Source organism: Psammomys obesus, unplaced genomic scaffold (assembly GCF_907164565.1).
Source record: "Psammomys obesus unplaced genomic scaffold, mPsaObe1.curated_primary_1811, whole genome shotgun sequence".
In the NCBI taxonomy this organism is placed as follows: Eukaryota; Metazoa; Chordata; class Mammalia; order Rodentia; family Muridae; genus Psammomys; species Psammomys obesus.
In genome coordinates, this window is record NW_026590062.1 from 30,078,066 (window position 1) to 30,091,703 (window position 13,638).

The following is a 13,638-nucleotide window of genomic DNA, read 5'->3' on the forward strand; positions in this document are numbered from 1 at the left end:
AAGCAAAGGATTTTAAAATGAAGGTCTCTTCTTTCCTGTGTCTGAGACTATGCTCAACCTTATCTTCACATTTTGTTTAGATTTTTACTTATTTTGTGTGCATGGCAGGGTTGGGGAGCCTGCCATAATGCACAGCGGGGGTCAGAGGGCAACTTTTGGGAGCTGGTTCTCTTCCACCATGTGGGTTCCAGGGATTGAAACCTTTATCCACTAAGCCATCTTGTCAGCTCAGAAATAAAATCTTTTTATAAAAGTAAGCACCACCACTAGCTGGTACGGTGGTGTATGCCTTGATCCCAGCACTTGGGAGGCAGAGGCAGGTGGATCACCGAGTTCCAGGCCATCCAGGGCTAAAGAGGGAGACCCTGTCTGAAAAAAAAAAAAAAAAAAAAAAATGTTCTAAGTGCTCGCATGCCCTCTGTCTATCTCATCTAGGCTCATGGATTTGAGATTTTGTGCTCCAAATGTAGCCCACATTTTTCTGACTCCAAGAAATCCGTTGACACTGCTTCACCGCTCTGGGCTAGCTTCCTTGAAAGTCTGAAAAGGAATGATTACTTTAAGGTGGGACTTGTGCTTCTTGTTTCTTCTTGTGAATGAGTTCGTGTACACTTACGTGCGCTCGTGCTTGTGTGTGTGTCCTCTCATTAAACCTGGAGCTTCCCAGCTGGTTATATTGGCTGGCCAGGGAGCTTCCAGGGTTCTCCATCTCTTCTCCAGCTCTGGGATTATAGGTATATAAGATCACATGTGTTTTTGTTTTTAGTTTTTGTTGTTGTTTTAATGTAGGTACTGGGAATTCAAACCCAGGTCCTTATGCTTACACAGCAAGACCTTTGTCCAGTGCCATCTCCCCAGCTTCTGTAGTGTTTAGTTTGAAAGTCTACAACCCAGAGAAAATCAAGTCATGACGTATTTAAAAGAAAAATGTGATTATAGAAGCTCAAACAGAAGAACATCTCAGTGATACTCAGGCATAGGAAGCAGGCAGTGAGATAGTAGTTATTGGATATTTATGATATTAGAGGATTATTTAAAAACTTTTGTTGTTCTTTCATTTTTTGAGACAGGGTCCCTCATGTGGCCCTGGCTGTTCTGGAGCTTGTTGGGCCTCAAATTCAAAAAGGCCATCCTGCTTTTCCCTCCCAAGTGCTTAAAGGCCACCACACCTGGCTTTATTTTAAAAATCTTTTAAGTTGCATTTATTTATTTAGTTGAGGGGGCATGTACATGCTATAGCATGTGGTGGTCAGAGGACAGCTTGTGGGTTCCCAGACTGGAACTCAGATCATCATGCTTGGCAATGAGTGCTTTACCTACTGAACTGTCCTGCCAGGCCAATATTAGAGAATTCTAACTTTATTTTTGTCAAGTGATACTATTTATTACTTGTATCTAATGAACAACTTATAAAAATTGCAAAAGCATAAAGATACTAGACAGGAAAACTAACAAAAATAGAAATCTTAAATATTACAAACCAGGGGCTAGAGAGATGGCTCAGAGGTTAGTTAAGAGCACTGGCAGAGTCCTTAATCCCACCAGAAGCATTCCGAGCTCTGTGACTCTGAAGCTGACCTGTTCTACAGAACAGATTCCAGGCACTTAGGGCTATATACTGAGTCCTCGTCTCAATAAACAAACAACAAACAAACAAAACTAAGAATGCATCCAACCTCGTTCCTTACTTGCTTTGAAGAAACTGGAGTCCACACATAAATAAATTAATGACAGAACACAGGTCAGGTCTGGGGCCTCTGAGTTCCTATATGTCACTACTTTTTTCAAAGTCACTAGTGGGTGTGTGTTTAATGACATAGTGTATAAGTACTGTTCTAATGGCCATTATTATGTTTTCAAGGGACTGATGGAAGGTTCTACTCAGTACCAGGAAAGACTAGAAATGGCAAAGAACTACTTCCAGCTCTCTATACACCGGCCAGAAAGGTATAGCTAGGACCCACCACAGTAAGACAGGCTGGTGGTTGGGTAGTTTTTTTTAAATAATGTATTTTTTAAAAAACTGTTTATCATTGTTGTATGTATGTATAATGTGTGTATGGATGCAGGCATGAGCATGTGAGCATGCCATGGTGGTGTGTGTGTGGCAGGCTGGGGAGTGGAGGTTAGAGGACAATTTTCAACGTTGTCCTCAGTGGACTCTGGGGATCAGATTCAGGCCATAAGGCTTCTATGGGCACCTTCCCTGTCATAAATAAGATTTTTGTTGTTGTTAGGAAAATAATATAGATTCTCTAGTACAAACAGAGAATGATGTAAGAAGGGAACTGTTTATACCAAAATTGACCACTATTATTTTGATTTATTGCCTTCTAGAGATTTTTACCATTTGAATCTATATTATAGATATTTGTACCTAATTTTACTTACTGATTTTTTTAAGAGAATAGTTTTTTGTTTTGTTTGTTTGTTTTTTTGAGACAGGGTTTCTTTTCTCTGTGTAGATTTGGTTGTCCTGGACTCATTCTGTAGACCAGGCTGGCCTGGAACTCAGAGATTCACCTGCCTCTGCCTCCTTTGTGCTGGGATTACAGGCGTGCACTACCATGCCTGGGTGAGTACAGTTCTTTTGTTTTGTTTTGTTTTGTTTTTTAGTTACTGCTTTTATGTATATGAGTTTTGCCTGTACATACGTTTGTGCATCACATGCATGCTGGCTCCTTAAGGAAGCCAGAAGAGGCTGTTGGAGTCCTTGGAGCTAGGGTGCAGACAGTTGAGAGCTGCCATGTGGGTGCTGGTAATTGAACCCAGTTCCTCTGGGAAAGCAACCAGTGCTCTTGACCTTTGAGCTGTCTCTCCAGTCCCCTACAGCTCTTTATTACACAGTATTTGAGGAAATAAATGTACCATAAGGCACACAACTGTTTTTTCTACCGAGGAAATTCTACAAGCTGCTTAAGCATCTAATTTTTAAGTTAGGTGAGATGGTTCACTAGTAACCCTAACAGTAACACTCGGGAGGCTGAAGCAGGAGGCTCACTTGGGTTTAGGGCTAGCTGTGCTACATAGTTTCTAGGCCAGCCTGGCCCAGGAAGAGAAAGAAACCTTGACTCAAGAAATAAAACAACTAGAATTTAGAAGTTTTAAGTGAGACTCCCATTTCTCACACTAACCATTTCTCAGCAGTTTCATCTTGATTTGTTAGTTTGATCCTTTGATATTTGAGTCAGAGTCTCACTGTGTAGCCCAGTCTGGCCTCATCTTCTTGTTCCTTTTGCCTCCTCCCAAGTTCTGGAATTAAGAATATGAGCCTTTTAAACTACTATAAACCAAATTCTCCCTCCAGAACTGTTCTTGAATTCCAGTGCTTAGACATCTTCTTCTATTTTCATTTATTTAGATTTATTTTATTTTATGTCAATGAGTGTTTTGCCTACGTGTGTGTTTATGTGCCGTGTTTGTTCCTGACACCCTCAGAGGTCAGAAGAGAGCATTAGATCCTGGAACTGGAGTTGCCAATGCTTGTGAGCTAGAATTTGAGTGCTGGGAGCCAAACCTGGATGCTCTGCAGGAGTTAAGTGTTCTTAGCCACTGAGCAATCAATCTCTCCAGTCCTTTCAAATAATGGGGTTTGTGACTTTTTGTCTTTGTATTGAGACAGGGTCTTGTATTTGAATTTATTAGGTAGCTGAGGTTAAGCTTAAACTCCTGACTGCCTACCTCTACCTCCCAAGGCAGTGCTACCCTCCAGGCTAGTCTCATAATCTTTTACTAGCACCACTATCATCCTCATTATCCTTGGGTCCAGTCTGTAGCTTCTGTTTAGTATTATCTATGTCCTGCAGTCTTCCTTGCTGTCCTGCCAGACCTTAGGTACCCTTTCTTCAACTGTGTCCATAACTAAACTTGGTTCCCAACCTATAGTGATTATTTTCTTTCAGTTCAACCACTAGAGCCAGGAAAAGATTATTTCTGATCATGCTATTCTCACATCTCTTAAAATTTATTGGCAATTATAATAATGAAAATTTGCAGGTACCTGAAGTATCCATCCAAAACAGATAAATGAATTACAGTTATTTTTAAAGTTACAGATAAAATTGTGCATGTTTTTTATGTACACTGTGGTGTTTTAAAGTATATATCCACTGCAGAATGTTTAAATATAAGTAAAATGTATATTATTTCATATACTTGATGATGTATTTGAAAAATATAGAGTGAATTTTAAATGTTCTGGGTGCATGTGTGCCAGCCACAGCACACTTGTGGAAGTTAGAAAACAACTTTTAGGAGTCAGTTTTCTCCGTCTACCCTGTGGGTGCTGAGGATCAAATAGCGTCATGAGGTTTGACTGCAGGTACCTTCTATGCACTGAGCCCTGTTTCAGGCCCCATCTCTTCTTAAAAAAAATTTTTTTTTTGTTCACATCCCAATGAAAGTAATTAATTGCCTTCTTCATGTCTCTTTAGTGTTTGCTTTTCTCAAATGGCTATATTTTGTCATTAAAAAATTTTTTTTAGGGTTTTGTTTTGTTGATTGGTTTTCAATATTTGAGGCTAATCCAGGTTAGCCTCAAACCCACTGTTTAGCTGAGACTGGTTTTGAAGTCCTGCCTCTGCCTTTCCAGTGTTGGGGTTACACACTACCATACCCACCTGTGTTTTGCATTTATTATGATTTTTTTCCTGTCCAGTAAAGTTTGCATAACATGGGGTAGCAATAATTTACTACTCATGTGATTTTTCAAGGTACTCTGCTATTAAATTTGCTTCATCTAAATAGTTGCGATAGCTCCATCAGTATAGACGATAAGTCATGTCATCATAAAGAGATGCTTGTGTCTTTCATATTTTATAGTTCACTTGCTATGAGCCCAGGTGAAGAAATCCTAACCATGTTACAGACACTGCCATTTGATGTGGAAGAGCTCAAGAAAGAATCCACTGATCTTCCTCCTGAGGATGGTGAGCGAGGGGCAGGGGCTGAACAGGAGAGTCAGAACTAGACTGCCTCTCCAGGAAGGCCTTTCCTCTGATGTGGCATACCTGCTTTCTCTCTCAGATGACCAGTGGTTAGACCTCTCATCCGACCAGCTGGACCAACTGCTGCAAGACGTGGCGGGCAGAAAAGACTCTCAGCCCCGTCCCCAGCAGGAGGAGGAGCAGAGCTATGATGTAGGGCAGGTCTCAGACAGCGTGAAGGCCTTCATCTCCAAAGTGTCAACTTACAAGGGGGCAGAGCTGCCCAGGTGAGTGCATTACAGCAGAGCTGCCCAGTTGTACTAGTCATCGTTGTCGGTGGAAAGTATCATTTCCACTTTGGCTTTCTTCTGTCCTGTTTCATTTGAGATAGAGTCTTACTGGGTTGCCCTGGTCATAACCTCCTGCACTTAAGTTACCTCTCTGTCTCAGCCTTCTGACCAAACCACCACACGACACCACACTTGGTATTGTTTTAATGTAGATTTTCTCTCTCTTCTTCCTTCTTTTCTCCTTGTATGTGTGTGATTATTGTTACTTTTTACCAAGTCGCTTGTACTGCTTTGTTCCTGATTGGTGCAGAATAGAGTGATATCTTTCTTATCTGAAGTCAGAGTTCAAGTAGCCTTTGTAATTCCTGAAGGAAGTCAGAAAACCCTAAGGATTTAAAAGCTACCACCCGGAACCATAGCACTTACGCTTTACTCTTTAGTGTTATTTAGTTAGTTTTTTTGACATATCTCTGGCTGTCCTGGAACTCACTATGTAGAGTAGGCTAGCCTTGAAATTCCAGTATTAAAGGTGTAAGCTTCCGTGCCCAACTTCTTTAGACTCTAATTCAGAACCTGTAGACTCAAGCTCAGCAAGCTCAGGCTTCTGATCTCCTACCCCACAAGCAGAATGGAATCTTGAAACTCAAAGAGAGATATTAAAGGAACTCACCAGAGGCAGAAATAATCAGAACTGTGAAGTTGCTGTGCACACCATTGAGACAGAGACTGTGCATATGACCAAGCACATCCTGATGGGCCCTTTGCCCTGCCCAGTGAACCTTTGTCGGTGTCGATATTCCTGAACTATAAAAGATTCAAGTTTATACTCATTATTTGTTGTTAAGAAGGAATGAATAGGGGAAGATGCAATTTTATCAATTTTGATAAGCTTTGATTTTTGTTGTTGTTGTTTTCTTGCCTTAAAAATCATATGAAATCTTGATCTTCTTGACCATACTTTCCAATGCTGGGATCCTATAAGAATGAGCGTTATGTAAATGAAACTCAGATAAATTATTTCTCTTACTCTGTATCTTGTAGGTAGTAAAGAACAGATAGGTCGCCAAATGCATATGCTTAAATGTATGTATACAAGGTATATTTTTACGTTTTTGGCGACAGAAAAGTAAAAAAAAAAAAAAAGTAAAGTATTTCTGTTGCCACTCAAGGCTAATATATACACAAAGAATTTTTCTTATTTATTTAAACTATAATTGCTATACTTTTCTTGAATATTTCTGGTAGTTTCTCCAAGCATAGCACCATCTTAGAAAATACCTCAAAGGCTGTGGTTAGGATTAATTACATGCCCTTATCCCATTGTTCTTTCAGAGACCCTTCAGAAGCTCCAATCACTTTTGATGCAGATTCTTTTCTGAATTATTTTGATAAGATTTTAGGTGAGTGATAGTGTGGTGTTTAATATTTTTTGAAACTGTTAAGGGGTATCACTGTTGCTAGAGCACTGGGACATTAGATCATTTATGAGCCAAAATACTACTTTCTCCTGATGTTTTCAGTTGTGTTAAATAAACCATAAATTACTACGCTATCGAATCACTTCGCAGAAGCAGCCTAGTTAGTGCTTGACTGGCTGGCTCCTCACTGCCTATTTGAGGGCGGGAACCTTTTTATGCTTTTGAAAAGGTTTTAATGTGACTTCCGTGTTATGTTTTTGTTTTTTTCTTTGAGACGTAATGTTTTAGAAATCAATAAGGGGGGCTGGAGAGGTGGCTCAGAGGTTAAGAACACTCGCTGTTCTTCCGAAGGTCCTGAGTTCAATTCCCAGTCAACCACATGGTGGCTCATAACCATCTATAGTAAGATCAGGTGTGCAGTCAGAATGTTATATAAATAATAAATAAATCTTAAAAAAAAAAAAAAAGAAAGAAAGAAAGAAATCAATAAGGTGTGGTGGTACATGCCTGTAATCCCAGCACTCTGGGAGGCAGAGGCAGGCAGATCTCTGTGAGTTCGAGGCTAGCCTGATCTACAAAGTGAGTCCAGAACAGCCAAGGCTACACAGAGAAACTCTGTTTCAAAAACAAAAAACAAAACAAAATGAATATGAAAATAAAAAACAAGACAACTGGGCAGACAAGCAGATGGCTCAGTTATGAAGTGCTTGCAGTGGGACAGCTGAGTTGAGCTCATGGGCAGTCACACGCACAGCCAAGCACAGATGCCCTGCCTCTCGCTCCAGTGTGAAGGGCAGGCAGAAATGGGCTGATCCCTGGGTCTGCTGGTGAGTTCCAGGTTCAGTGGGGAAACCCTATGTCAAAATATAAGATAAAGAGTGATAGAAAACACCTGATATGAACTTCCGGGCCCCACATGCAGGTGCACACACATGCAGACACACTGGCACACACGTGTGCACACACATGCATATACATGCAAAACAGAAACACAGGCTATGTACCGGAGAGTAACCAGTAAATGTTTGAAAATACTTAACTCTTTCTAATAACCAAGCAAATGCAAAATAAAACATGTTTTTCCTCACTTTACTGAACAAAATAATAATCAGCTATTTTTTCCTTTTTTTCTCTTTGTTGTGTTTTGTTTTGTTTGTTTGTTTGTTTGTTTGTTTTTGAGACAGGGTTTCTCCCTGTAGCCCAGGCTATCTTGAAACTCACTCTGTAGAGCAGGCTGGTGTTGGGCTCAGATTCCCTAGAGCGGGAGTTATAATGATGTTGTGAGCAGCGTGACAGGGATGCTCAGAGTCAAACCCTGGTCCCTTGAAAGTTCCACAGCAAGCCCCACGGTTTTCTTTCTCGCAGTGAACGATGGTCTGTGCGCTGTGTGTGCCATTGTGTCTGCATGTGTGTAGTGCATGAGGAGCCGGAAGTTGGTAGATATCTATCACTCTTCACCTTATATTTTGACACAGAGTCTCTCGCTGAGCCCGGAGCTCACCAGCTGGGCAGTAGTGCCTCTGTGTAGTTGAATGTTGACATCAGTGTATATTTATGTAATTTTCTAATTTAAAATTTTTAAAGTGAATTTGTATTTTTTAAAGATTTATTTTATGTATGATTATTTTGCATGTGTGTCTGCCTTGTGTCTGAGATGGCCAGAAGAGGGTGTTGGATACCCTAGAACTAGATTTCCAGACAGTTGTGAACTATGACGTGGGTGCCAGGAACCAAACTCAGGTTCTCTGCAAGACAATGAGTACTCTTCACCTCTGAGCCATCTCACTAGCTCCCAGGTTTTTATCTATATTTTTATGTTTCTGGTGATCAAACCCAAGGCCTCGTACACTCTAGTCAAGTTCTCTACCACTGAACTATACTCCCAGCTCAGTTTTTAAATTAATAAACAGAAAATTAGTAATAGTGTGTGTATTATCTATGTGTGGGTGGTGTGTAAGTAACAGCATGGGTGTAAAGGTCAGAGGACGACTTGGTGGAGTAGCTTTCTCCTTACACCTTAGCATCACCAGGTTGTACAGCATCTGTCCTTGGGAGCCATCTCAACAGCTCAGCTTTGCATCTTTTTTTTTGGGGGGGGGGTGGAGATTAGGGGATTTGCAGTTGGAGATATGGTTTCCCTGTGTAGCCTTGGCTGTCCTAGACTTGCTTTGTAGACCAGGCTGGACTCACAGAGATTCACCTGCCTCTGTCTCCCAGGTGCTGGGATTAAAGGCGTGCACCACCACCACCCAGTTTGGGAAAGGATTTTTACAAAGTAGTTGGATTAATTTATTCAGTCCTGTGGAACATTCCAATCCTTTTGAGAGGTGTAATCCTGCCCAAAAAAATTTTACCTCATGGTTCTTTCTGTGTCTTGGTCAATATAGGGACAAAGCCTCAAGAGTCAGACTCTGATGATGAGGACGAAGATGACTTTGAGTGTTTAGATAGTGATGATAACTTGGGTTTTGAAGCTCAGGAGACTGACTCTCTGGAAGGAGCTCTTGGCAGCCTCAAGTCCTACATGGCCCAGATGGACCAGGAACTGGCGCACACAAGTATGGGCAGAAGCTTCAATACTCGCGAGCAAGCAGTAAGTGTCTGTAACCTTTCCTTCTCCAGGTATGCATAGGAGAGTGACAGTTACACTTCATCTGAGGTTTTCTTTCTTTTCTTTTGATTTGTGAGATTTGAGATAAATGAGTGCTAATTTTATTGACTGACTGATTCGATGATAAGAATTGACCTCAGGACCTGGAGTACATCCTAAGTGCATAGTCCATTACTAAGCTACGCTCCCAACCCCAAGAATGCTAGTTTTCTCTTAACATTGGTATAATGAGAGATTATAGAGGCCAGACACGATGACACGTGCCTGTAATTCACAGCTACTGAAGAGGCTGAGAAGGAAGGATGGCTTAAACCCAAGAGTCTGAGGCCCATGGGCAACATACTGAGACTGTGAAAGAGGGGCAGGTGCTGAGAGTGTAATTCAGTGGTAGAGCAAGTATCTGATGTGCACAAAGCCTTTGGTTGAGTCTTCAACACTGAAAAGCAAAAGCAGAGCATCTGATGCACACTTCTGACCTCTGGAGGGCACCGGGCATGTACTTGGTGCACATAGATGCCTGCAAGCAAAACATTTACACACATAAAATAAATAAATCTTGCCCAAAAGTCCAGAATATTTAATTTCTTTAAAAATATATCTATGGGTGTTTTGCATACCTGTATGTCTGTGTACCATGTGCATGCTTGGTGCCTTTGGAGGTCAGAATGGGCATAAGATCATCTGGGACTGAGGTTATAGATGGGACTGGAATTACATACAGTTGTGAGCTACCATGTGGGTGCTGGGAATTGAACCTGGGTCCTCTAGATCAGCTGGATGTTCCCAACCACTGAACCATCTCCATCTCATTTCTTAAGATTTATTTTGTGTGTAAGTGTGTGTGTGTCTGTCTGTGTGTGTATCTGTATCTGCGAGTATCTATGCACAGGTGCACGCAAGTTCATATCACTGTACATGTGCTGAGGTGAGAAGAGGGCATTAAATCCCTTAGAGCAGAGCAAAAGGTGTGTGCAGGACACCTAGCTTGTTAACGGGTGCTGTGGCTGTAACTCTGCTCTTGATGACAGCACAGAGATGCTCTTAGCTGCTGAGCCATCACTTCAGCCCCATTACATTTATTATATGGATGTTATTAATGAATCATTATGTGCCCAAATTAGCATGTGATTATTACCACTACTGCCATTATAAATGAATCTGTGTATGTGTGTAGAAGGGATGGGGAATGCAGAGATTTTTGAGATAGAGCCTCACTCTGTAGCCCAAGTTGGCTTCAAAATTGTGCTGAGATTGTAGGCATGAGCCACCATGCTTAGCAGTAAATAGTGTTTTTGTTGTTGTTGTGTTTTTAAAAGAGAAGAGGGCCAAGAGTTATGACTCAGTGTGTAAGGGTGTTTGTTCTCAGGCCTGACAGTCTGGGTTCAATCCCTGGAATCTGATTGACAGAATGAGAGATTCAACTCCCCCAAATTGACCTCTGAGTATCCATGTTCATACCAAAAATTTAAAGAGGCCAGCGAGGTGGTACATGCCTTTAATCCTAGCATTTGGGAGGCAGGCAGGTGGATCTTTGTGAGTTCAAGTCCAGCCTGGTCTACAGAGTAGGTTCCAGGACAGCCAGGGCTACACAGAGAACCCTTGTCTCAAAAAAAAAAAAAACAAAAAACAAAAAGGAGAGAGCGAGCACTAAGAGAAGCTTAAATATCCAGATAACTTCAAATCTTGCTTCTTGTTTCCCCAGTTTAGTGCCAAATTTAGAATCCCTCCCCTATTTACGTATTGATCTTAGTGTTTTTCACCAGCACTGTTTAGCCAGCAAGAGGCATTATGGGCAGGGTACAGACACTAGAGTGTTGTTCTAGTTGTAGTGCAAGAGTAGCCACATGCTGCCGCCACTCGGACGCCAGACTCCAGTAGATGGAGGTTGATTGAGTTCTGAACACCCTGACTGGTCAGGGACACAGTCTGAATTCAGGAGCCAAGACTGTGATGCTGTGCCATTCTCAGGGTGAGTTTTGTTGTTGTTTTGTTTTTTAAAGATTTATTTATTTTTATGTGTATTAGTGCTCTATCTGCATGTATACTACACGCCAGAAGAGGGCATCAGATCACATTATAGATGGTTGTGAGCCACCATGTGGTTGCTAGGAATTGAACTCAGGACCTCTGGAAGAGCAGTTAGTGCTCTTAACCTCTAAGCCATCTCTCCAGCCCCAGAGTGAGTTTTTAAAGGAAAAGGACCAAAACCAATATTGTGTTTAGTGGAGCAAGAAGAATCAGTTCTTATTTCAAGTACATTGTGCCTAGGTAGACAAAGCAATGCAAGCTGGTTGTCTGTAAGGGAACTTTTGGAGACTTTCCAGCTTTTTGGGAGAAAGGAACATAGCAGGGTGTTGTGGTTTAACTCTAATAGAATTGATCTTTAACTCAAGCAGAACATGCACTTATCACCTCATTTTATTCTAAGCAGCAAGCACTGAATTATTGAATTCTAAGTAAAGGCTATTGTGTCAGGCAGGCAGAGCCAAGAACTTGAACTCAGTTTCAGCTTATGATCAAAATGGAGACTGAAGATAAAAATGGTTCCAGTTATGCTAAAGACGAAAGCAGTTCTAGTAGTTCAGGAGCTACAGTTATGCTAAAAACTAAAGTATATCTCAACAGAGGGGCGGGCTATCGTTACACAAAAAGTTTAAGTCAGGTCTCAACTGTGTCATGGTTCAGAGTTTGAAATATAGCTTAGCCATTTACTGTGTATTACCCAGTAATCCTCATGTCATAGGATTAGCATGAAATAACAGTAAAGCCAATGAGAGCTCATTTTAATATGAATTTTCTTTGCTTTAACCATTTAGACCACACTTAAATATAATTGCTTTCAACCTAATAGAGATTATTTATTAGACTTAATTGGGAACAGATATCACCTAAGGATTTTGTTATAATGTAGGCCTTTATTAAGCAAAATGGACAAAGAGCTGAAATTTTCTGTTTTGAGAAGTCCTGGGAAAGGCAGACTGTTACTCCAGGGACTTTAAGTCAAGATGCAGCTTTTTAGATCTTTTCCCCAAGCCCTTGAAATCGGAGGCTCAAGTAACAAGCTGGGTGCTGGGGAGCTAAATACCACATTGTAGTCTGTGAACTAAAAGGAAATCCAACTTTTTTCATTTGGAAGAAAATTTAGATATTTGTCATTTATTAATGTTTTAATATTAACACAATCTATGAATGTACATCTTTAATGCTAGCTGTCTTTTGAGTTATTTAAAAATAGGGACAGATTTGTTCAATTTGTAGGAATTCTTTTGAGATGGAAATGTGTCGCAATCCTTAGAGCCAAGTTTTTTCTCTCTTAAGACAGGATCTCTTGTCCAGATTGTTCTTAAGCTTTCCTGTGTGGCGAATATAACTGACCCTCTGGCTAGTTACAGGCACATGCCGCCACCCGTGACGGAGCCAGGGTTAGTGTATGTACGAAGTCACATTAGAGCTCATTTCATTTTGTGTCACTATATATTACTACTGTTACTGCATCTTACTGTCTAAAGGGTTACTATCTCATATTGTTATCTCTGCCTCTCTCCTTCCCTCCCTCTAGAATAAGGAACCTCCATCCCAGACTGAAAATAACAATTCAGATGAGGAAGATTCTGGTGCAGGAGATAGAGTTGTTGAAGCAGTGGATGTAGACCTGAACCTGGTTTCAAATATACTGGAATCCTACAGCTCCCAAGCTGGGCTGGCAGGGCCTGCTTCCAACCTGCTGCACAGCATGGGTGTGCAGGTGCCTGGCAACGCTGATCACAGCCCGCACGTAAACCAGTGAGGGCTTAGCCTGCGCACTAGCTGCCCTTCACACTGAGCAAACATCAAGTCCAAGTGCGTTCTTTTCTAATCGACTCTTTTGGATTTTTTGTTTTGTTTTCGTTTATTCAGTCTTTTTATGTTAGGGGTGGCCTCAAATGTTCTGTGTACCTGAAGACTGTTAATAGGGTACTGAAGGAAATTTTTTTTTCATTTAAAAATTGAGATTTTTGCTTTCTGTTAACGTTCGTTTTATTGACAATTCCTTGATCCTCCTGTTACTAACTCCTAAGGGCTAGAATTACAGATGTGAGCCATCATACCCAGCTTTCCTTTACTCTTGGTGTATACAGTTATGGTATATTGTCCTATGAAAATGAAGTGCTAGGGGCTGGAGAAATGGCCCAGTGATTTAGAGTACTTGCTGTCCTTGCAGAGGACTGAGGGTCCATTCCCAGCACCTACAAAGCGGCTCACAGCCACCTTTGTAACTCTAGTTCCGGAAAGTTCCAATGTCCTCTTCCGGCCTCTGTGGGCACTGAATGCATGTAGTGTACATACACACTTGTAAACAAAACACACATAAAATATAACCAAAGTAATTAATTATTAAAAAAGCATCAGGCTGG

General features: G+C 41.1%; 1 protein-coding gene across 4 annotated transcripts in view; it reads left to right on the forward strand.

The window, feature by feature from the left end:
• The window catches only part of Ecd (ecdysoneless cell cycle regulator), a 34,971-nt gene extending 21,640 nt beyond the window's left edge, over positions 1–13,331 (forward strand). For all 4 annotated transcript variants that reach the window (XM_055606499.1, XM_055606500.1, XM_055606498.1 and 1 more), the window contains exons 8-14: positions 436–564; positions 1,862–1,947; positions 4,822–4,928; positions 5,026–5,212; positions 6,548–6,615; positions 9,021–9,226; positions 12,804–13,331. In XM_055606499.1, coding sequence (XP_055462474.1) covers positions 436–564; positions 1,862–1,947; positions 4,822–4,928; positions 5,026–5,212; positions 6,548–6,615; positions 9,021–9,226; positions 12,804–13,031 — 1,011 coding nt within the window. In that variant the 3' untranslated portion in view covers positions 13,032–13,331. The remainder of the gene's footprint in view (positions 1–435; positions 565–1,861; positions 1,948–4,821; positions 4,929–5,025; positions 5,213–6,547; positions 6,616–9,020; positions 9,227–12,803) is intronic.
• The last annotated feature ends 307 nt before the right edge of the window (positions 13,332–13,638 follow it).